This window comes from Cydia fagiglandana, chromosome 18, assembly GCF_963556715.1.
Source record: "Cydia fagiglandana chromosome 18, ilCydFagi1.1, whole genome shotgun sequence".
Taxonomy (NCBI): Eukaryota; Metazoa; Arthropoda; class Insecta; order Lepidoptera; family Tortricidae; genus Cydia; species Cydia fagiglandana.
The window spans coordinates 10839123-10864020 of NC_085949.1; the positions used below are offsets into that span (position 1 = coordinate 10839123).

General features: G+C 44.4%; 1 protein-coding gene and 1 non-coding gene across 2 annotated transcripts; both read right to left on the minus strand.

Annotated features, from left to right (window-relative positions):
* Window positions 1-1638: 1638 nt before the first annotated feature.
* LOC134673510 (exocyst complex component 5) lies at window positions 1639-24548 on the minus strand. Its single transcript, XM_063531503.1, has 15 exons — window positions 24281-24548; window positions 23308-23439; window positions 22419-22526; window positions 21403-21600; window positions 17875-18123; window positions 15869-15964; window positions 15503-15624; window positions 14473-14700; window positions 11864-12023; window positions 11162-11305; window positions 10404-10492; window positions 7768-7957; window positions 6479-6635; window positions 5360-5532; window positions 1639-2963 (listed from the first exon to the last, which is right to left on the minus strand). The coding sequence occupies exons 1-15, from the start codon at window positions 24311-24313 to the stop codon at window positions 2868-2870; spliced, it is 2175 nt and encodes a 724-aa protein (XP_063387573.1). The 5' UTR covers window positions 24314-24548; the 3' UTR covers window positions 1639-2867.
* Trnaa-agc (transfer RNA alanine (anticodon AGC)) lies at window positions 3741-3813 on the minus strand. Its single transcript has one exon. It is a non-coding gene; the product is annotated as a tRNA-Ala (tRNA).
* Window positions 24549-24898: the final 350 nt, after the last annotated feature.

Here is a 24898-nt window from a genome sequence, read left to right on the forward strand (position 1 = left end):
GTCAACTCACCTACTTTTTATGTTTCTATCCGATTTATTAAATAGAACTTGTGTTTATAAATAACTCCTGTCTGTGTATTTCTAATAATTATCTGGTGCTTTATTTCATGCATGGTGTAAAATAATTTTCTCAAACATGCAATGAAATATTGATGTTATGTTCCTTATAATAGGCTGCGAAGTATGACGTTTCAGGTGCGGCTAGGACAAAAGGTCGTTAATGGAATTTCATACACATCTTGCAGGCCTAGGCCGGCAAAGTCCTCTTTTTTAATTTTCATTTCACAGATATTTGTGACACAGCATCGTGGCATTCATCCATTAAAAAAAACTAGAGGCAGTATTTGCTTTATGGTTCGTAATGACACTCTGCCACTACGCCTATAAAAAAAAAAAAAAACAATGTTTGCTATAATTTGCAGTTTTATTTGTATAAAATCAACATGAACTTAATAAATAATACATTATATAATTTTAAATTATAAATTTAACTACACAAATAAATACATTTAAAATATTTCATCTAAACGTTAGCGGTAAAAAGGTCTACTCAAACACGCGTAGTTATATTTTTTAAATTGTTATGGAGGTAAAGTTGAAAAATATTCATTCTGTTTTATTGGATTTATGGTGCGTTGTTGATTTTTTGACTTTAATATGAGTTCCGACGAAATAATGAAATTAATATTAATTGTAATCGTAGGTGTTGGAATTGGCAGCGTAAGCAGTAGAATTGATTTTAAATAACTTGCTGCCTCTGACGCCAAGTCAAAGACGAAGTATGTATATGGTTGCTTATGGCAATTTTATTATTTGAGAAACTAAGAAAAATGGCTTACAGTTTATTTCTTAGAAACAGTTTTGTGGCATATTTTAAATGAATGTAACTACAAATTCGTCAACACTGTGGAAATTATACTTATTTACTCCATGCATAAAGCAACGATGTATGTGAAACATGATATCAACATGAAAGACTATGTAAACTTATGTGACGAAAACGACAGTCAAATATACGGGTATACGGAAATATACGGGTAGTAAAAATACACGACTCGTGTAAAACATACGCGTGATAATGATATATTTTGGGTGTAGTTTACTTTTAGTTTTTTCTATAAATAAAACTTGGGTTTCGTGGATTTTTTATTTTATTTATTTCATTGCATGTTTGAGAAAAGCACTATACATACCTCGGCGGGAAATGGGGTTGCCCGCGCTCAGACCTATCCGGCCTCGCTTCGCTCGGCCGTCTATATATCTTCGACCGGCAACCCCTTTCGTCCCGGCCTCTGTAGTAATGTACTATTATTTTAAATACAGTATAATCTATTGTATGAGAAAGCTGTCCGCACCCGGACGGTCGCCCGCGCGGACCCTTCAGCTTTACTCTATAACGCTCCCTGATTGTAATACATATTGGTCCGGTGCGGAGCGATCCGCACGGACGGTCCGCGTGACACTAAAACCAGCCATGAGCCATTGAAACAGACTGCCCTTTATAATCATCACAAGAATAATACCTAGTTACAGCGACGATTCTAGTTCGTTGCCTAGTTATTTATAATCTTATCACTTACTTTCTAATTAGGTACCGATTAAAACAGTTAGGTAACTAAAGGTATCAATAAAAGCTCGATTGCTAGACAATAATAATTTAATACTCTTATCTACTTATAAACAAGCTATAACAATTATGTAAATAATATGAGTAACATAATAAAAAATAATGTTATCTTACGACGGGCTCAGATCGGTGGACAGTTTTTTCTTTGATGTAAAATAAACATAGCAAACATATAAAAAAATGCGGTCATTGCACCCAATTAATGTTCAATGACACCTGTCGTAAAGACAAATAATATAATATAGTCTGGTAACCAGCAGCAGATAAAAAAGTAGATGTTGGAAGTTTTCAGGCGTAGTAATAAACTAGCGACGTCAACACCATCTTTACCGGGCATGTGCGCGGCACACGGCACAGAATAAATAAATAGTATTGGGTTTTCTCCGCTAATGAGCAACGGTAACTGCGTATACAATCAAGCGAATCGTAACCTCGTAGCTTGTATGCCATCGACGTGACAAAAAATTAAGGGTTCCTCTTTCATTAAAAGGCTCTTAGAAGTCAAAAGATGGTGTAGCGCTCTTATTTCTATGAATGTAACCGCTTAAGAGGCTACTTAGTACAAAGATTTAACAGTCGTTATTATTTACTTGTCTCTAGAAGTAGGGTGGGCATGGGTTATATAAAAACTATAATATAATTGTGTCAAATACTTCTTATTGACTTAGGTACCATTTAAAATCATTCTTATCCACTTCTGACTTTAATAAACGAGTGATGGTTACGATATAATGTCTAATTTTATACATTGTAAGCACTCTGTACTTGTGCCAAGATAAACTGAAGTAAAAATTATTGAACACGTCTCCAGTATTGGGTAGAAAAATATAACATACATTAAATGTACGCATAATTAAAATTAATGTAAATATACTAAAGAACCCGATAATACTCAAGGCGGACCATATTACACAGGGCTAAAAGTTTGAACAAAAAACGTAGCTGGGTCAAACAGGAGTCACAGGAGAGAAAAATGTACAGTTCGCGCGAACACGCTAGTTTTCTCTCCTGTGGGCAATAGTTAACAGCTTGTGGGCATGTAAGTAATGATTTTATCATAGTTCTATAAATAAAAGGAGGACCTTTTTACGTGGATAAGGGTTAAATAAGAAAATTAATCTTTATAGCCCTTAACTCTTGGGTATGTCTACAGGAAAGAACGTAACACAGTGATCTGTTTGACCCAGCTACGTAAAATGTGGCTCCGTTTCCCGATCTTACCCTACTAGCTTGAACAAAGTTACGACAGTCCCTTGAGGAAGCTCGAGAGCTTGTGGCTCTTGTAGTCCGCCCGCAGCTGGATGAAGTTGAGCAGGATCGAGTGGTCCAACTCCGCCTGGTAACAAACACATCTTGCTATAAATCTGATATGGGCACGATAAAGTAAGCAAAGAATAAAAAAAAGGTTATGTAAGTCTTAGGCAAGAAATAAATGCTCAACGCCATCTAGCGGCTCCACTAGATATTCCAAATGCATGACATTTTTAAACCCTTATGTATGGCGATTAACAGTCTTTATCTATCTCTGCTCCATTTTAATGTACCTAATGTTCATCAAAACAATTCTTGAAATTTTACAGATTAGATAATAAAATAATACTATCGTGACCGTCATCTTTAGTGACATGAATAGGTACAGTCAACTGTAAAAATATGGGTGTAGCCAACTTATTCAAAAATATGTCCCATAGTTCTTAATTCGCTAACATAAGAGCTATGGGAAATATTTATGAGATTATTTGTGCACACATATTTTTACAGTCGACTGTACTACATAAATAAAATAGGAAATACACAGTCATATAAATAAAATAAAAAATCTTTTTTGTACATATATATTTAAAAATACTGTCTTACAAAATAAATAATCATATCCATTCAAAAATAAAACTAAATATATCCGAGATTATAATATAATAATAATGGTAAAATATTATTCTTCAGTTATGGAGTGATTACGTGGTAAGAATGATAAGGTAAAATATAAATTACTTTGTAAAATAATTCTTCTTTCTTATATAGTCAAAATATTGTTTATGGATATGATAATGGCTATATTATATCATGAAAAATAAAGTAAACGACTAAAAATAAAAATGCAAAAAGTTAACATTGGAGGTGCGGGGTATCGATCCCCGTACCTCTCGCATGCTAAGCGAGCGCTCTACCATCTGAGCTACACCCCCGGTTGGGAAAGCCGACGAAATTAGTGGTTCCAAGCCATACATTGTATATTTTAGCACAGAATAAATAATAGTACTACCGTACAGAAAGGAAACTTCCTACAAAACCGAAGTTTGACAGCGGTTCAGGGTCGAATCATGCTATCCCTTTCTAATATATGACACTATCCCTTTCGGCTATTTAGGGTTGTCAAAATTCAAGTGATTATCTTATCTGTGGTCGTGCACGCAGAAGGTAGTCAAGTGGTGCCAACCCTAATAATTGCTCGGAGCAATGCTGAGCCGAGCGGAGCCGAGTTTGACCGATCTCAGGAGTTTCGCACCCCTGATTTTAGTTCAAGCAGTATAACATTCATGTTTTGTAATTTTTGTATGTTATTAATTCTTATTATGTTATTTTCGTTGACAGCGTTGCCTTGACCTTGAATTTAAATGCTTACATATAACTTATTATATGCGACTATAGTACAAATCGTACTACGTCATGGTAGTGCCATCTAGTGAGGCATTATCCTATTGTAAGTACAGTTTCAGAGCAATCTAGTAAGTCGTTTTAAAATGAGAGCGTAACTACGTTTATATGGATAACTAGTTATCTGCGGACTCTTTAAGAACTGCGGATCTAGCCAAGATGCCAATCGTTAGCGCCGTAGCGAATAAAACGGTAATGTCTCTATATCACTCTTCCATGTTTCGTCACAGAATAAATAATAGTACAGGTACAGAAGATACACTCTCTAACATAACGCGTCTGTTACGATTAGGACAGATATGACCGCAAGGTGGCGCAAGCGCCACGCGCGGCCTATGGCTAGCCACCAAAATTGGTGGGACGGATGTACTTGTAGCTACTTGTTGCGACGCGACGAAATCGCGGAGTGAGCCACGCCTGCCTGCGGACTCTTCAGAACTGGGGGTCTAGCCGAGATGCCAATTGTTTGCGCCGTAGCGAACGAAACGGTAATGTCTATCACTCTTCCATGTTAATGCAACAGAGAAACATTAGCGTTTCGTCCGCCACGACGCAAACGACTGGAATCTTGGCCACGGCCCTTGAAATAGGTTTAGGTTTAAAGATATTTATTCTCATAAAACACATCTACGGTAGCATACAAAAGTCGCTCGAGAGGTACACGCTCAAGCAATTATTTTTTTAAGGTGAGTAGTGGTTTAAATGTATTGCGATAATTTAGTTTTGAACCCATTGAATGAGCCGGCCACTTCAAGGGATGCAGCCATGCGGTAGAATGAGATAGCAATATCACTTGCTCCATCTAACGCAGCGGTCGTTAGTAGTTAACGGAGGTGTCGCGGGCCGTACTTTGTTAATATTTATGATTTTATGAGACATTGTCGTTTGTCACTATTACATACAAAATAGCCAAGGCTGCACTCGGGCCCCAAGTGACAGGTTCACGAGCCGCATGCGGCCCGCGGGCCGCAGGTTGCCGACCGCTGCTCTAACGCATAAATGCGTCCCTTGGAGTGGCCGGCGCTGGGCCATCGTGTAGAGGAGCCATCAGATCAGACTGTAATTTATAATACTCACGAGAGTCTCTCCCTCGCACACCTGGTGCAGGTTCTCGGGCTTGGCGAGCAGCAGGTTGCAGAGCGCGTGCAGCGCGTCGAACAGCGCGTGCGCGGGCGGCGGCGCGGCGCACGCGCCCCGCCCGCACGCCGCCGAGCGGTATTCCTTCACGTCGCAGATCGCTACCATGGCCCCTGTTATAAAAAGAAGTGCTATAACTCTAAAGCCGCGTCTCGATATCGTGCGGCAAACTATCGAACATAGGCTCGCGCGGCGGCCGCGCGCAATGGATACCGGGCTGCCACGCGAGCCAACTCGAACGTGTGGTCTTTGGTCGCGCGGCAAAGGAGTGTTCGCGCGCAGTTGGGACGGATGGGTATATATTTCAGTCGTCGGATAGCTTGCCGCGCGCGTTAGCGCTTATAGTTCAAGATGGTGCCAAAAATGGCTCGCGAGCCAAATTACAGATTTGCCGCGGTCGAATAATGCTCGCGCTGCCGCTGCGCAAAATCGAGACACGCCTTAATTAACGTGAGAGCCACAGAACGATACGGAACGCACGCTAGTCCAGTAGACACCGAGAGTCCAGTAGCGCTCGCATTAGGCGGATTGTGTTTTCTAATAAACCAATCCATTTCTGTATAAAAATAAAGTGCGTCGGTAAATTATCGTTTCAAATAGATAATATCGTCACCCTAGTTCACAATTGTACTAATTACGGCGAAAATTGTGTTGTAATTAGTACCTTAGTCAGGCGTGTCTCACTCCGCGATTTCGTCGCTTTGCTACAGGTAGCTAAAAGTGCATCCGTTCGGCCCCAATTTTGGGGTTTGCCATAAGCCGCGCGTGGCGCTGTCGCCACCTAGCGGCCATATCTGTGCTGATCGTAACAGACGCGTTTTGTTAGAGAGTGAGTCTTCTGTACTTAGTACTATTATTTATTCTGTGCCTTAGTGCGCAAACAAAAGGTCTATATTACGACCAGATTTTCTATTGTAAACTGACAGCGCCACGCGCGGCTTATGGCTAGCCACCAAAATTGGTGTGGAACGGATGTACTTTTAGCTACCTGTAGCAAAGCGACGAAATCGCGAAGTGTGCCACGCCTGACTAGGGTGACGAATTGACGATATGCTATACCTGCGAAGTTGAACTGGAAATTCTGCAAATGCTCGTAAATGACCCTGTGGAGACGGATGGCCAGCTCCAAGGTCACCGCTTGCAGGTTGTCGCCCTCCAGGCCGGAGTGGATCTTCTCCATAACGTTGTTTAGGTACGACACCACGGATTGACAAGCCTGAAAACAATAAGAATATTATTACTAATCTAAAGGGACCCACAGATTACCAGTTCGCCGGACGATAACAGCCTGTCAGTTGTTCGGAGCTGTCAAATTTTGCTAACTGACAGACTCGTTATCAGTGGACCCCTTAAAAGTGTAAGCATAGACGTGATGTGATTATAATACCAAAACCGATCGGGGATTTAGTAGGCTACAACAATACTGACAAACTTACGAACTAAAACACGTACATTGTTTATTAAACTGTTTTTTCTAAAGTAAATGAAGCTCCTGGGTCAAGTCGTAAGAACTTTAAAAGTTTGATTGAAGCAAAAAGAACAACCAACTGTTTGAACCAATAATTATTTGTGATTTCAGATCGATCACTATTTTGGCAATTTTAATAGTACATTATTGTCGAGGCTCGGAAGTAGCTACTTGCAGGCTGAGGATCCGTCAGTGATCCGACGACCTTGGGAGTCCGTTTAATTGAATCCGAAGCCAGCAAGTAGCCTTCCAGCCGAGTCATATATAGTGCTTTTCTCAAAAATGGTGCAATAAATATAAATATCATAGAAATATTTTACAAAAGCAACGTTCGTACATATATATTTTGACAAAAAAAGTCCTTCCCGCCTTTTTACTTTTTTTAATAAAAAAATTGAAGTGTATTTTTCTGCCAAAAGTACGCCAACCTATTTGAGACATCTAAATAGTCGCGGTTCTAATCGTCTGTTTGGCTGTTTAATGGACCTGTGCCTTCATTTGGTATGGTCATTTCAACTTTTAAAAAGTTTGGAACTCGACAAATAATTGAAATAATGGAATTTGTATGCAACATTGCAGTCCCAAAATCGAGACTGCAATGTTTTTAACTTTTTAATTTTTGACTGACCATAAACTACGCGCTTCGCGACCTATTTTTTAGACGGCAAAGTCGACTTTGCCGTCCATTTTTGAGAAAAATACATAGTTAAATACTGCTTAGCAAGCGGATTTAACTATGTTGATAAGTTGATGATGTGTACCTGGCAGGACATGACGTGCCTTAGCGCTCATCGCTTACCTACTTACTAGTAGGGTCAGAACGTGGCACATTTATGCTGAATTTCAGCATGTAGTGGACCATACGATACTGGATACTTACGGGCGACGCCAAGGTATCCACGTCCCCTTCAGGTTTAAAGTCTGACTTCTTCTGTTCGGTCTGTAGATGCAACTTCACCCAGCCAACGATGGCCGATATAGCTCGCTCGAGCCCCGCGTCCAGTTTGGCTTCCAACTGCTCCATTATAGTGGTCTTCTTGTTCACACACTCGGTCTGTTTGGCTGTGGAGCTGTCACAAAATATCGGGTATAGTTTGTAGATTCCTAATAGGCTCCGACGGCTAATCCTTTGTCTATTGTTAAGTAAAGCCGCACATTTATATTAAAAAACCGGGCAAGTGCGAGTCGGACTCGCGCACGAAGGGTTCCGTACCATAATGCAAAAAAAAACAAAAAAAAGCAAAAAGAAAACGGTCACCCATCCAAGTACTGACCCCTCCCGACGTTGCTTAACTTTGGTCAAAAATCACGTTTGTTGTATGGGAGCCCCATTTAAATCTTTATTTTATTCTGTTTTTAGTATTTGTTGTTATAGCGGCAACAGAAATACATCATCTGTGAAAATTTCAACTGTCTAGCTATCACGGTTCGTGAGATACAGCCTGGTGACAGACGGACGGACGGACGGACGGACAGCGAAGTCTTAGTAATAGGGTCCCGTTTTACCCTTTGGGTACGGAACCCCCTAATATTAAGACATGGGCATTGAGCATGTACCATGTATCAACTGGTTGCCAAACTGCGAAATCTGTTTTTGTTAATTCGTTTATCTCCAAATCTGTCCATGTTTGAGTAATTGAAAGACAGTTATGACCACAGACAAAACATCCTCCAGACTGAGCATAGTCATTTTACTCCATGTTCGAGTCGAAAGTGTCTTTGTGTGACTTCCGTGTCTTTGAACGGACCAATCACGGCACGGGACTTCGCTCACCTCGTCCCGCGCACCCATTTTTGGCATCATCGGTTGCATGAAATAATTGCTCTAAACTCGGTCTAGAGGATTCCTGTTCTATGATTATGATATAGATATATTTCAAGATATAGATTTTGAGTTAGTAGGTCAGGAAATGAATGCTCAAAAAACGTTGTAGAGGGAAATGCTAGGAACACAATTTTTGACTCCGTAACTTTGTTTGGACTAGTTAGGAGGTGAACATATCAAAAGTCCCCGGCTGTAGCCCCGGTGCTGGGGGGTAGAGAGGGGTAAGAAGGTCGAATTTTTCGGTTTTTCATTGATATCTTGGAAACTTTGCGTCTTAGCGACATGACTACTAAGACAAACCGAAAGCTGATAAAATTAGTTACAAGTTTTATCCAGTCAAGTTTTTCGATATTTTGAATAGTTTTTGAGATACTCGCTCTTGAAAGTTTATTTAGGGATTTTAATTTTATCTTGATATCTACATCAGTGAAGCTGTTAGGCCATGTTTGGTATCATTTTCGTATAAATCGGGGGTGCTGAATTCATTTATGGTATCACATTGACACTATTTCGAAGTAAAACCAAAATTTAAAAAAACATATTTTTTTTAAATCCCTCTTCACACTTAAACAGCTAAACCAATTTCGTTAAAATTTGGCATAGAAATAGTTTCAGTCTCGACAAAGGACATAAGATAGTTTTTATAACCAAAAACATCTTTGAGGGTGTAACAAGTGGGGTGGAAGTTTGTATGGAGAGTCAATAACCACTGAACCGGTTTAGATGAAATTTGGGTTGGTATACATCTGTGATTTAGATGAAAATGATACCAAACATGACTTCAAACCTTACCTTAAGCAGTATTAACCTCAGGAATTCAGTTTCGTCGACGAAGTTGAATTCCCCCCATACTCCATTTCACAACTTCAAAGAATGATTATTGAGATAAAAAGTATCTTATGTCCTGTCTTGGGACTCGAAATATCTGTACACCAAATTTCAATTAAATCGGTTGAGCGGTTTAAGCGTGAAGAGGAATTTAAAAAAAATATATTTGTTTAAAGTTTACATGTTTTTTCTTAGGAATGGTGTCAATGTGATACCAAAAATGAATTCAGCACCCCCGACTTATACGAAAATGATACCAAACACGGCCTAAGAGCTTCACTAATGTAGATATCAAGATAAAAATGAGAGCCTTAAATAAACTTTCAAGAGCGGAAATCTCAAAAACTATTAAAGATATCGAAAAACTTGACTGAATAAAACTTGTAACAAATTTTATCAGCTTTTGGTTTGTCTTAGTAGTCATGTCGTTAAGACGCAAAGTTTCCAAGATATAAGTGAAAAACCGAAAAATGAGACCTTCTTTCCCCCCTCTACCTCTCAGCACCGGGGCTACGGCCGGGGACTTTTGATATGTTCACCTCCTAACTAGTCCAAACAAAGCTACGGAGTCAAAAATTGTGTTCCTAGCATTTCCCTCTATAACTTCTTATTGCTTGGCCTATAGGGGCAGCAGGAAAAACACAAAAAGGATTTAAAAAATAAACAGATGCGAAAACCCATTCATAAGAAAAAAAGGCTGTTAAGGTTATTTTATTACAGAGAACTGTGATAATTATTAACACGTACCGTTTGTGTGGAACTCTGGAAATCGTGTTTATTTTAGTAACAAAACAATACATTTGATCTAGGTAACTAGGTCACATATATGCCTTCATTTTAAAACTAGTAAATACGAATCATACCTCATACAAGGCAGCACGGATTCTTGGAAATGTTCTTCAAACATTTTCACAATCTTGTTACATTCCTTCACCGTGTCAAAGAAGTAAATCTGTAATATAAAACAACTGTAAGTATCAGAATTTGTAATCTTTTTGTATATATTGTTGTTTGACACATTTGAAATAAAAACACGTTAAGCCTTGTACAAATAGCAACACTCTTAAGTCTATATCGGTGGACCTTATTATAATAGGCATAAGGTCCACCGATATAGACTTAACAGTGTGGGCGATGGTAGCTTTAGTGTCAAAAATGGGATCTCATGTTAAGCGAAGTCTTTTTTCGGCCATTGTTTAAAAAAAATTCGCCGATATAATTGCCATTATGGAGGTAGTAAATTAAACGCCACTGCAGACCAATTTTCGGCGATTCGGCTGCCAAAGACTGTGTGAAGTCAAGCGTGGCTCACTCCGCGATTTCGCCGCGTCGGAACAAGTAGCTACAAGTATATCCGTCCCACACCAATTTTGGTGGCTAGCCTTAAGCCGCGCGTGGCGCTTGCGCCACCTAGCGGTCATATCTGTCCTAATCGTAACAGACGCGTTTTGTTAGAGAGTGAGTCTTGTACCTAGTACTATTATTTATTCTGTTATGAAGTGGAGAAGAAAAGGTCTGAAAGCTGAGACTGGCTTCGCGGCAGTAGCTGAGATTGTAACCGGGATCAAAAAGCATGCTATAGATGCCATATTTGTTTAAAAAGTCAGAAATGGATAGGTACCTGTGGCGGGGACTTGCTCTCGGCGATGGGTATGGACTGCAGGCCGAGGTCTAGCGCATAGTCCACGTGCTCCACCAACAAGTGTTGGATAAGCACGTCCAAGAGAGCGGTCGTGGTGCCTGGCAGCTCGTTGGGAGTGCATAGCTGAAATAGTCACAGAACATTATTTATTTAGAAATTTAAATATTTTAAATCAGGCAACAAGACCCATATTACAAATACCTTACAGACTAACATACAAAGTAAGTATTTTTCACCACACCAGCTCGGAAAGGCTTACTTTGCACTTCAAAAACTGATAGCAAAGTTGCTTTTTATTCGCATGTGAGGCAAAGTAATCAAATGCAAATTTTGAGTTGTTTTCTTTGTTTGCTGGAAGAATTGACTTTTAAATGATAATTTTAGATGATAAATATTTAATAACATCAATTTGGATTTAATTTGATTTGATTTTGTTTGATATTTTACAATTAATATTTGCTTCGGGTTGGTGTGGTGAAAAATTTTGTGTTTGACTCGGAGGCAAATTTTATTTAACCATCGTGCTTTCGAACCCACGCAAAATGCTCTGGTATCGATTAATAGCACGAGTGGTTAAACAACAACTTTGCCCCCATGTAAAACAAATAACTATTATAAACTTAAAACTAAACACTATGAGAGATGTTGATGTTCGCTCGGGTCCCGATCACGATAACTTACAGTCTTGCACCTAGTGAAGGACGTCTTCGCTTCGCTCAGCATCCTGCTGACGAGCGACTCGCTCAGGAACGTCTCGCCGCCGTAATTCTCGATCTGAGCGATGTTGATGTTCGCACGGGTCCCGATCACGGCTTGCAAATCGCGACGAAGTTCCTGGAATCTAGAGATAGTTTGTTTTTTTAGGGTTCCGTACCCAAAGGGTAAAAACGGGACCCTATTACTAAGACTCCACTGTCCGTCCGTCTGTCTGTCTGTCACCAGGCTGTATCTCATGAACCGTGACAGTTAAACAGTAGAAATTTTCACTGATGATGTATTTCTGTTGCCGCTATAACAACAAAAACTAAAAAGTACGGAACCCTCGATGGGCGAGTCCGACTCGCAGTTGTCCGGTTTTTTTTATAGCCAAATGGCTCTTAATTCATTTTTGAACGGTTACAAACTGTCGTATTTGGTGATTAATTCATAAAGACTTATTTTTAAAGTGCTACAGATTATGTCATATGACGCTTCCGTGGGAAGCCGAGCGCTAGCGCGCCGTTCACCAGCGCCGAGCGCCGGAGAGACCCGGGGGAGGTGTCGCCCGAGTGGGATATGAGTCCAGCTGCTGCCAGTGTATGTACACTCACCCCGTGCCCTGTATCTGCCGCTTCACATGGCCCTTGTCGCTGTAGTAGGCGTGCAGCAGGCTGGCGAGCAGCGCGCGGAGGCGGCGACACTCGAGCGCGGCGTATCCGTCGGCGGCGCCTGCTAGCGCGCCGTTCACCAGCGCCGAGCGCCGGAGAGACCCGGGGGGGTGTAGCCCGAGTGGGATATAAGTCCAGCTGCTACCAGTGTGTGTACACTCACCCCGTGCCCTGTATCTGCCGCTTCACATGGCCCTTGTCGCTGTAGTAGGCGTGCAGCAGGCTGGCGAGCAGCGCGCGGAGGCGGCGACACTCGAGCGCGGCGTATCCGTCGGCGGCGCCTGCTAGCGCGCCGTTCACCAGCGCCGAGCGCCGGAGAGACCCGGGGGGGTGTAGCCCGAGTGGGATATAAGTCCAGCTGCTACCAGTGTGTGTACACTCACCCCGTGCCCTGTATCTGCCGCTTCACATGGCCCTTGTCGCTGTAGTAGGCGTGCAGCAGGCTGGCGAGCAGCGCGCGGAGGCGGCGACACTCGAGCGCGGCGTATCCGTCGGCGGCGCCTGCTAGCGCGCCGTTCACCAGCGCCGAGCGCCGGAGAGACCCGGGGGGGTGTAGCCCGAGTGGGATATAAGTCCAGCTGCTACCAGTGTGTGTACACTCACCCCGTGCCCTGTATCTGCCGCTTCACATGGCCCTTGTCGCTGTAGTAGGCGTGCAGCAGGCTGGCGAGCAGCGCGCGGAGGCGGCGACACTCGAGCGCGGCGTATCCGTCGGCGGCGCCTGCTAGCGCGCCGTTCACCAGCGCCGAGCGCCGGAGAGACCCGGGGGGGTGTAGCCCGAGTGGGATATAAGTCCAGCTGCTACCAGTGTGTGTACACTCACCCCGTGCCCTGTATCTGCCGCTTCACATGGCCCTTGTCGCTGTAGTAGGCGTGCAGCAGGCTGGCGAGCAGCGCGCGGAGGCGGCGACACTCGAGCGCGGCGTATCCGTCGGCGGCGCCTGCTAGCGCGCCGTTCACCAGCGCCGAGCGCCGGAGAGACCCGGGGGGGTGTAGCCCGAGTGGGATATAAGTCCAGCTGCTACCAGTGTGTGTACACTCACCCCGTGCCCTGTATCTGCCGCTTCACATGGCCCTTGTCGCTGTAGTAGGCGTGCAGCAGGCTGGCGAGCAGCGCGCGGAGGCGGCGACACTCGAGCGCGGCGTATCCGTCGGCGGCGCCCGCTAGCGCGCCGTTCACCAGCGCCGAGCGCCGGAGAGACCCGGGGGGGTGTAGCCCGAGTGGGATATAAGTCCAGCTGCTACCAGTGTGTGTACACTCACCCCGTGCCCTGTATCTGCCGCTTCACATGGCCCTTGTCGCTGTAGTAGGCGTGCAGCAGGCTGGCGAGCAGCGCGCGGAGGCGGCGACACTCGAGCGCGGCGTATCCGTCGGCGGCGCCCGCTAGCGCGCCGTTCACCAGCGCCGAGCGCCGGAGAGACCCGGGGGGGTGTAGCCCGAGTGGGATATAAGTCCAGCTGCTACCAGTGTGTGTACACTCACCCCGTGCCCTGTATCTGCCGCTTCACATGGCCCTTGTCGCTGTAGTAGGCGTGCAGCAGGCTGGCGAGCAGCGCGCGGAGGCGGCGACACTCGAGCGCGGCGTATCCGTCGGCGGCGCCCGCTAGCGCGCCGTTCACCAGCGCCGAGCGCCGGAGAGACCCGGGGGGGTGTAGCCCGAGTGGGATATAAGTCCAGCTGCTACCAGTGTGTGTACACTCACCCCGTGCCCTGTATCTGCCGCTTCACATGGCCCTTGTCGCTGTAGTAGGCGTGCAGCAGGCTGGCGAGCAGCGCGCGGAGGCGGCGACACTCGAGCGCGGCGTATCCGTCGGCGGCGCCCGCTAGCGCGCCGTTCACCAGCGCCGAGCGCCGGAGAGACCCGGGGGGGTGTAGCCCGAGTGGGATATAAGTCCAGCTGCTACCAGTGTGTGTACACTCACCCCGTGCCCTGTATCTGCCGCTTCACATGGCCCTTGTCGCTGTAGTAGGCGTGCAGCAGGCTGGCGAGCAGCGCGCGGAGGCGGCGACACTCGAGCGCGGCGTATCCGTCGGCGGCGCCCGCTAGCGCGCCGTTCACCAGCGCCGAGCGCCGGAGAGACCCGGGGGAAGTGTTGCCCGAGTCGGATATAAAACCAGCTGATACTAAGTCGTCGCACGCTCGTTGGGTGCTGGTAAAGTAAGTAAATAAACGCCTTATAATTTATGATAAACACTAGTTTCGCTTTTATTCAGTCTTTATTTTGAGGTCTGCTGACACAATTATAGTTGTTGCTTAATCATTTGGCTGCCAGAGACGTCAACTGACGCGGGCGGCTACGGCACAATATCAACTTTTGTGAATTGTGTCAAGAATCACGATCACGCGTCGCGCTCGATAGGCGAGGCGTTCAAAAAGTTAAAAGATGGTTTCCCGATCTGTTTGTAGTTCATAGCCCAAAAACTAAACAAGAGTCTGGAAAATTGCAGTAAAACATTTTGATTTTTATCTTGAAGCAGTATTATTTTGTACAAGCCGGCTTAAATATTCCGTGTAACGGTCGACTCCGATCCCATTAGGGATGTTTCATCACATATTAGGTACTGGAGTTCAGCTTCAGCTTATTGCACTTGTGAGGCGACTGCACAAACAACTAGTACGTTATCAAGGATTGCCCCATAACGCGCTACGACAAATGACCTTTTGAAGGCTGACCAGGCCTTTAATCTATAGGTCTTTATAGTTGTTTGTTTTCCGTTTATGATACTATGCCATGTTACGATTTAAATAAAAAATTAAGTATCACTTGATAACAACCGCTCGCGCTGGAATTTAATGATGTAGAATTTAGGACACAATATTGAAAAGCGAAAAGAATAGGGTAAGAAACAATTTCTTACTAGGGTGTGTGCGGAAAGAGAAGAGTCGTAGAATGTATGGTATATAACTACATTTCACGACTCTTCTCTTTGCGCACAGACTCTATTACTTACCTTGTGTACATATCATAAAGATTCCTCAGGTATTTCTCGACGTCGTTCTTATCCGCGAGCTTGGTCTGAATGTACTTCTGCAGCTTCAGGTGGAAAATGTTGAGCACGAACTTGCTCATCACCTGTTGGAGGAAGCGAGTTATTCATACAAATGTAGATGGCGCTGTACGAACAGCGTGCAAATTTGATAATGATGATTTGATGATCTATTTTTGAATTTACCATACAGGTATACATTTTTTATAACACATTGTTTGCAAACAAGCATACAGTGCGTCAGATGAGTTGATGATGAACGCCTGAAAGGCCAGAAGAGTCACATGCGCAATATGCGCATACACTATTTGTAACAAGGTTTGACCTCACCTGCTCCGGGTTGGAGAATACCACGCTGATGATATTGTAGTTCTTCTTGCAGAGAGGTAGGACAGAAGAGAAGATATCCTTGCCCATCAGGGTGTTCTGAAAGAAAATAGTCCAGCCATGGAAACGCTTTATTACTATTATAATCATTGGCTATGTCTAAATATTTGTGAGATAGTACTTCGAAAACACATTTTGTGGCTTCGGTGCTTACAGCAGCGTTATTCATAAACGACTGTCTAGACTAGGTCTACTCTAAACTCCCACAAATATCTTAGCGACTGGTATTAGAAATTATCTGGCACTAAGAATCTGTGTTTATTAAAAAAAATACAGAGGTGTGTTAAGTTTTATTTATTTATTTATTTATTTATTTAAACTTTATTGCACAAAAGAAAACTTATCGTACAAAAGGCGGACTTAATGCCAAAAGCATTCTCTACCAGTCAACCTTAAGGCAAAGCAGAGAGATTGTGGGCGGTGCAACTGCTACTACTACTAACAAAATTTAATATAAGAACGCAACGCTAATTTAAGGAATTTTAACATACATACGCAAGTACATCAAAATATACACGATACATATAATATAAATATAAATATACATATATATATATATATATATACCTAACATTAAATATATACAATAAAATATATAACTTATATAACTAAAACTAGGAATCCTTCATTCTACCAGCAAAGAAAGCACGTAACGATTTCTTAAAAGCGAACTTGTTTGGGGCATTTTTAATACTAAGGGGGAGTCGGTTCCAAAGGCGCGCTGCCTGCACGCAGAACGAATCTGACATAAAGCCAGTGCGATGTGGAGGGATGGATAAGGACATATTGCCAGAAGAGCGAAGCTGACGGTTGCGAGAAACGCCGTAGTATTGAAAGAGGGACCTGAGGTATACAGGAGAGTGTGGATCGTTGAGGACAGAGTATAGAGTGCACAGCATGCGAACACTGCGTCGTTGACGGATGGGAAGCCAGCCAAGCTGGGAGCGGTATGAAGAGACATGATCGTATTTACGCAGACAAAAAATGAAACGAATGCAGTTATTGAGAAGGCGATCCAACTTATTGAGAAGTTCTTCAGTTAGGTCAGGATAACACACATCACCATAATCAATTATAGGTAGAATTAGAGTGTTTATAAGGAGAATTTTAGTCTTGATAGGCAAAAAGTGCTTTAGCTTATTTAGTGAATGAAGAGAACCCATAACTTTTCGGCTGACCTCAGAAACCTGCGCTTTCCAATCCAACGAACTGTCGAGCATAATGCCTAGGTCCTTAACACTGTGACTAAATTGTATTGGTGATCCGTTAAAGTTTACTGGTGCAATAGTGTCAAAGTCCAGTCTGGCCACCTGTCGAGAACTGCCAATAACGATGGCCTGGCACTTAGACGGGTTCACATAAAGGCCATACTGCTCAGACCACTGTTGGATGTGCAATAGGTCCAGGTTGAGCCTATCAATCGAACTCGAAATATTAGTCACTTCACACTGGTCGTAAAGCTGCAGATCGTCGGCATACAGGTGGTGGGAACAACGAAGGCCAGGTGTGATAAAATTTATGAAGGTGGAAAAAAGGAGCGGAGACAAAATTCCGCCTTGAGGCACGCCAGTCGCAAGATCACACCAATCAGATAGAGACTTGTCAAGCCTAACCGCTTGTTGGCGACCACCCAGATAAGTCGCGAACCAGTTAAGGGCTGTCGGAGACACATTCAGATGTTTGAGCAGTTTTATGATTAACGGGATTAGGGTATAGGGATGGACTTATTTGTATGTAGCAGATGTTTAATAGACTTGTAAATTCTTTGTCATCTTGATAGGCCAACAGAGTTAAAACTACATACTAGTTTATTATAAACACACCATCAGTGACCAGTGTACCTTATGTCTTTGCAATAAAGGTTATGATTTGTCAGTTAGCACTATAAACAATTGCAGTTAGTTAATAAACTACAAACGGAAGTGTCACATTAAAACTAGGACACTCACCATTTGACTGGTCTCTATAAAGGCGTCGACACACTGCGAATAACCTTTAAAGTTAGTCATTATGTTAGCGATATCCTTCATCTTCGCCATGTCGCCTTGGTTCTGCGCTTTCACGAACTCCTCTATGAGGTTCCGTTCGATCTCGTCGTATTTGGCTTCGATTTTCTTCTTGGCCACTTCGAATTTGTCAGGGGGTAGTTCCTGGGCGATGGTGTGGAGTTTTTGGATGACGTCGGCTGCGTCGTTTAGCTGAAATAAAGAGATTTTTGATAGTTTTCGGAAATATGATAAAGTAGGTGTGAGTTCATTTGAGAAAATTTAACCTACAACCTGGGTCAAAATTGGGAGCAATGATTCCATAACACGTAATTAATAGAACACGGAGTTAGGTAATGTTACGCTGACATTGGTGCTTCTTTGCTCAATCTCCTAACTTTCAGGATGAAGTATTAAAGGTTTTTGGTGAAACAATGGTTTCGAACCAGCAGATCAAAGTTTATATGTTTTAGGGTGGTATTCCACCTGACCAATTTATTTACTCAATGTGTCTTGCGCCTCACATTTTGCTTAGTAAGAGAGTGAGATGCACAGACATTGGATTAAGGTATTGGACAGATGGAATACCACCCTTATTCACTACGAGAGGTACCTTCTTCACTTACCTTCATCGAGAGATATCTCGATATTTTTGAGCACCGTATAATATCTGAATATGCACTTTAATGTTTTGATAATACATATTTGAATTAATTGATTGGCTTTGTAAAGATTTTATATCTATTGGCGACTTTACAACGTCTAGTTGAGCCTACGTCAGGCGTGGCTCACACCGCGATTTCGGTGGGTCCCTACAAGCAGATGTAGCCCACACTGTATCGTACCTTGCTTGGGTCGTTAAACAGTTCAGTATGCACCGGTCCAGGGCTGAGGAAGTGTGCTAGATGGGCCAGCAAGTCCCGGGCGGCGGCGATGCGGGCGCGCGGCGCTCGGGCGGCGCCGAGCTTCTCGCCTACGTCTAGGGCTCGGCCGCCGCAGCGGGACATCAGTGTAGAGTTATATCGTACCTTGCTTGGGTCGTTGAATAGTTCAGTATGCACCGGTCCAGGGCTGAGGAAGTGTGCTAGATGGGCCAGCAAGTCCCGGGCGGCGGCGATGCGGGCGCGCGGCGCTCGGGCGGCGCCGAGCTTCTCGCCTACGTCTAGGGCTCGGCCGCCGCAGCGGGACATCAGTGTAGAGTTATATCGTACCTTGCTTGGGTCGTTGAATAGTTCAGTATGCACCGGTCCAGGGCTGAGGAAATGTGCTAGATGGGCCAGCAGGTCCCGGGCGGCGGCGGCGCGGGCGCGCGGCGCTCGGGCGGCGCCGAGCTTCTCGCCTACGTCTAGGGCTCGGCCGCCGCAGCGGGACATCAGTGTAGAGTTATATCGTACCTTGCTTGGGTCGTTGAATAGTTCAGTTTGCCCCGGTCCAGGGCTGAGGAAGTGTGCTAGATGGGCCAGCAGCTCCCGGGCGGCGGCGGCGCGGGCGCGCGGCGCTCGGGCGGCGTCGAGCTTCTCGCTTACGTCCAGCGCTCGGCCGCCGCAGCGGGACATCAGTGTAGAGTTATATCGTACCTTGCTTGGGTCGTTAAATAGTTCAGTATGCACCGGTCCAGGGCTGAGGAAGTGTGCTAGATGGGCCAGCAGGTCCCGGGCGGCGGCGGCGCGGGCGCGCGGCGCTCGGGCGGCGTCGAGCTTCTCGCTTACGTCCAGCGCTCGGCCGCCGCAGCGGGACATCACTGTAGAGTTATATCGTACCTTGCTTGGGTCGTTGAATAGTTCAGTATGCACCGGTCCAGGGATGAGGAAGTGTGCTAGATGGGCCAGCAAGTCCCGGGCGGCGCCGAGCTTCTCGCCCACGTCCAACGCTCGGCCGCCGCAGCGGGTCATCAGTCTAGAGTTATATCGTACCTTGCTTGGGTCGTTAAACAGTTCGGTATGCACCGGTCCAGGGATGAGGAAGTGTGCTAGATGGGCCAGCAAGTCCCGGGCGGCGCTCGGGCGGCGCCAAGCTTCTCGCCCACGTCCAGCGCTCGACCGCCGCATCGGGACATCAGTCTAGAGTTATATCATACCTTGCTTGGGTCGTTGAATAGTTCAGTATGCACCGGTCCAGGGCTGAGGAAGTGTGCTAGATGGGCCAGCAGGTCCCGGGCGGCGGCGGCGCGGGCGCGCGGCGCTCGGGCGGCGCCGAGCTTCTCGCCTACGTCTAGGGCTCGGCCGCCGCAGCGGGACATCAGTGTAGAGTTATATCGTACCTTGCTTGGGTCGTTGAATAGTTCAGTTTGCCCCGGTCCAGGGCTGAGGAAGTGTGCTAGATGGGCCAGCAGCTCCCGGGCGGCGGCGGCGCGGGCGCGCGGCGCTCGGGCGGCGTCGAGCTTCTCGCTTACGTCCAGCGCTCGGCCGCCGCAGCGGGACATCAGTGTAGAGTTATATCGTACCTTGCTTGGGTCGTTAAATAGTTCAGTATGCACCGGTCCAGGGCTGAGGAAGTGTGCTAGATGGGCCAGCAGGTCCCGGGCGGCGGCGGCGCGGGCGCGCGGCGCTCGGGCGGCGTCGAGCTTCTCGCTTACGTCCAGCGCTCGGCCGCCGCAGCGGGACATCACTGTAGAGTTATATCGTACCTTGCTTGGGTCGTTGAATAGTTCAGTATGCACCGGTCCAGGGATGAGGAAGTGTGCTAGATGGGCCAGCAAGTCCCGGGCGGCGCCGAGCTTCTCGCCCACGTCCAACGCTCGGCCGCCGCAGCGGGTCATCAGTCTAGAGTTATATCGTACCTTGCTTGGGTCGTTAAACAGTTCGGTATGCACCGGTCCAGGGATGAGGAAGTGTGCTAGATGGGCCAGCAAGTCCCGGGCGGCGCTCGGGCGGCGCCAAGCTTCTCGCCCACGTCCAGCGCTCGACCGCCGCATCGGGACATCAGTCTAGAGTTATATCATACCTTGCTTGGGTCGTTGAATAGTTCAGTATGCACCGGTCCAGGGCTGAGGAAGTGTGCTAGATGGGCCAGCAGGTCCCGGGCGGCGGCGGCGCGGGCGCGCGGCGCTCGGGCGGCGCCGAGCTTCTCGCCTACGTCTAGGGCTCGGCCGCCGCAGCGGGACATCAGTGTAGAGTTATATCGTACCTTGCTTGGGTCGTTGAATAGTTCAGTATGCACCGGTCCAGGGCTGAGGAAGTGTGCTAGATGGGCCAGCAAGTCCCGGGCGGCGGCGATGCGGGCGCGCGGCGCTCGGGCGGCGCCGAGCTTCTCGCCTACGTCTAGGGCTCGGCCGCCGCAGCGGGACATCAGTGTAGAGTTATATCGTACCTTGCTTGGGTCGTTGAATAGTTCAGTATGCACCGGTCCAGGGCTGAGGAAGTGTGCTAGATGGGCCAGCAGGTCCCGGGCGGCGGCGGCGCGGGCGCGCGGCGCTCGGGCGGCGCCGAGCTTCTCGCCTACGTCTAGGGCTCGGCCGCCGCAGCGGGACATCAGTGTAGAGTTATATCGTACCTTGCTTGGGTCGTTGAATAGTTCAGTATGCACCGGTCCAGGGCTGAGGAAGTGTGCTAGATGGGCCAGCAGGTCCCGGGCGGCGGCGGCGCGGGCGCGCGGCGCTCGGGCGGCGCCGAGCTTCTCGCCTACGTCTAGGGCTCGCCCGCCGCAGCGGGACATGCGCTCGTCGAGCGAGCTGAACACGTTCACGCAGTGCTGAAACCGAACAAAACAAATAGTAATAGGTACTTCGGGACAGTTCTACCAATCAGAATTTACGGACTGAACAACGGTAATCAGCAACAAACCGACGCTGGATAGCAATAATGCTGTAACCCGCACAAAATAATTAAATTTCTTAGCTTTAACATTGACATTTGAATTGTGTTGTATATACCTGTCTATTTTGAATAATGTATTGTATGTCCTAGAATTTAAGGTGTAAATTTGCATGCTACTTTGTAGTTAATCATGTGTTACCTAATAACAATATCATAGGAATCACTGTACCATGTTTATTGCAATTAAATGAAATCTAATCTAATCTAACAATTGTAGTGCGGGTTACAGCGTTATTGCATTCAAGCGACGAAACTACGAAAATAACTAAACACTATGAAACTATAAACCAACTAAACTAAGAAAATTCTTATACAAATTAAAGGTCGGTTGCACCAAATCGTCTGTCACCGTTAAAGCGTTCGCAATTTTTTTTTGTACGTAATTACCACTGTACATGTTGAGTGATGTTGATCAGTCTGTTAAGTGTGGTTGGTGCAACTGGCACTGGCAGATATCGTGGAAATATTTTCAATAAACTTTGCCAATAAGATACATTTATTGATAAAATTGTTCAAATTCATAGTCAGATTAGTCAGGGATTTGTGTTTTATTTATACTAGATATTATATTTTGTACATCTTATTGCTAATGTCTTCCACTACCATAAAGCTACTAATAAATATCAAATAAAATTGTAAAAATTACAGTAAGTATATTGATATTACCCAAACTGCAAATGATGGAAAACTTACAGTGTGCTGTTCCATGATCTCTGCTAGTTTGGCTCCATATAACTTCTCCTCTTCCTGCACGGACTGCTCTAATCTTGCACACTTCCTCTCTTGCCTTTCTTGCAGCACCTGCCAATGTTAAATAATATTGTAGCAAAATTGTTTTGTTAAGACCTTTTTGTTTAGTCCCAAAATGATTTAATTAGAAAGCACTACTAACAATAATCTTCTTGCCCCACTGCTGGCGGCACCCTAGGTTAGGTTTTTTATTATTTTTTATTGTTTTGTAAGTGTTTTCCTATTATACTTTTATATTCATGTATGACAGAAAAGGAAACTGAAGTAGTATGGGTCTTCAAAACGAATTAAATATTTATGTCCAATGGGATTATGATGAGCTTTCTCCAGAATTAAAAGAAGAAATGAAAATATGCATTTTCTTGCTTATTTTACTTTGTTCTGGATTGTGTAGCTCAATTTATGGTCAGAGTGTGAGTGTTGCCGCTCAGCTACTTTATGATAATCTTAGTTGATAATAATAAATAAATTGAAACATTACCTGTTAAAACCTAAGATAGGTATACAAAGCATAAATAGTATAATTTTGCTATGTTTTGGTACAATATTCATTATCAAATAGAGAGGGAAGCTTATAAACAGAGCCCGGAAAGGGTGAGCTATAATATGATAACATGACAAATTACAAGGGCTGATTTAGACGGCTCGTGAACTTGCAAGCGATTTTAGTTACATTGCGAACTGCTGGTTACATCCAATTCAATCGACCGATCAAAACCTGCAGTGGTATGAAACTCGCATGAGAGTTCTCGCATCGTCTAAATCAGCCGTAAGGCAAATAGCTCACTCTTTAAGAGCTCTGTTTCTGAAAGGAATTGTAATAAAGTTAAACCTTTAAATCCTGTATTGCCTGAGTGAATATGTCATGTATCATTTCTGGGTCAAATTCATCGTCCTTGAGTCTCGACTCCTGCATGCTCCGTCTCACCATTCTTTCTACAAACTCGTCTGGATCAAATGGCTCCTGTGAAATGTCAATTGTAAAATAACTATAATGTTTCATCAATTTCAAACACGTAACAGTCTACTCACTATGGATTTGTAGTGTTATAAAAGTGGAAAGTACAACTCTTTTAACTAATTTTAAGACTGACCGCTACTTAGGGTTGCCAGATTGAAAGGCGCTAATATCGGGAAACAATATCAATTTTTCGGGATTTTGGGACTTAATTCGGGAAAAAAAAATACATTCATATTAAAGTAATTATATTAAAAACAACGATATTTTACATTATTGTCACTAAGTCAGCTCGCTTGCTCGGCGACAGTTCGGAACTTGAAATTATTGTTTTATAACGTGAGGCTGTTTTTCGGGACAAGTTTCCCTTTGTCGGGAATCGGGAACACATGCTAAAAATCGGGAGAATCCCGCCAAATCCCGAGCATCTGGCAACCTTACCACTACTCCATATAACATACATAATACACACACATACAACTCTCAATTCAATTCTATAGGAAACAGTGACAAAAGTGCTCATGGTTTACTAATAGATAAACTTAATAATATGTATGTGTTGCCAAGCGGACCCCAGGCTCCCATGGAAGATGATGAAACTTAATAATATGTAATTAAGATCATGTTCAAGATACATGTTGGTACATGACTTAAAAATATGATCTGAAAGATCTCCTGAAATGGTAATTATACCGAGACTAGACACGAATCTATAAGTTAAAAAACAATAGGATAAAAATATATGTAATGCACTTAAAAATCACAATCGAGTTTTGATCATGATCAATTGATCATTGATCACACAATAAAAGTTTTGAAAGTGATTATGATATAAACTTTTACTTACTTGTTCTAACTCTTTTATATACTGGTTCATCATCTTGAATGGTAATGTTTAGTAAAATCACACACAAACCTATAAAGTGTTAAGGGAAAACGAAAAAATGGAAAAATATTTATTACATTCCTTGGTGGGAGGCACTACGGTGACCTATTCAATATGATCTAAGACGCGAAACGTGTAATTAACATTTTAGATATTTAAATCTCGCTCGTTACACGTAAATAAGAAAGAGATAAACGACAGTAAAAGTAGCAATATTTTTAACAATACAATACGAATAGGGGTTCGGCAACAAAATAAGCTGTCAAACATATGTCACTGTCAAGGTAGTTGTCAAAAATGTCAACTGTCAACATAACATCTAACCATGTTTGAGACAAGTAGAAAACGGCTTGAATATAAAAAATGTCGCAGAAGCTATAGCTGGTCAAGCAAATCTTGACAGTAAAAAAAGGCGCGAAATCCAAATTTTCTATGGAAAATTTGCCGCCTTTTTCTACTGACAAGAACTGCTTGACCAAGAATGTAATAAACGACACTTTATAGATTTAAACAATTTGGGGCATCTTTCTGTTTTACTCCAATTAAGGCGTAATTAGAGTGACAGAGAAAGATGTCCGC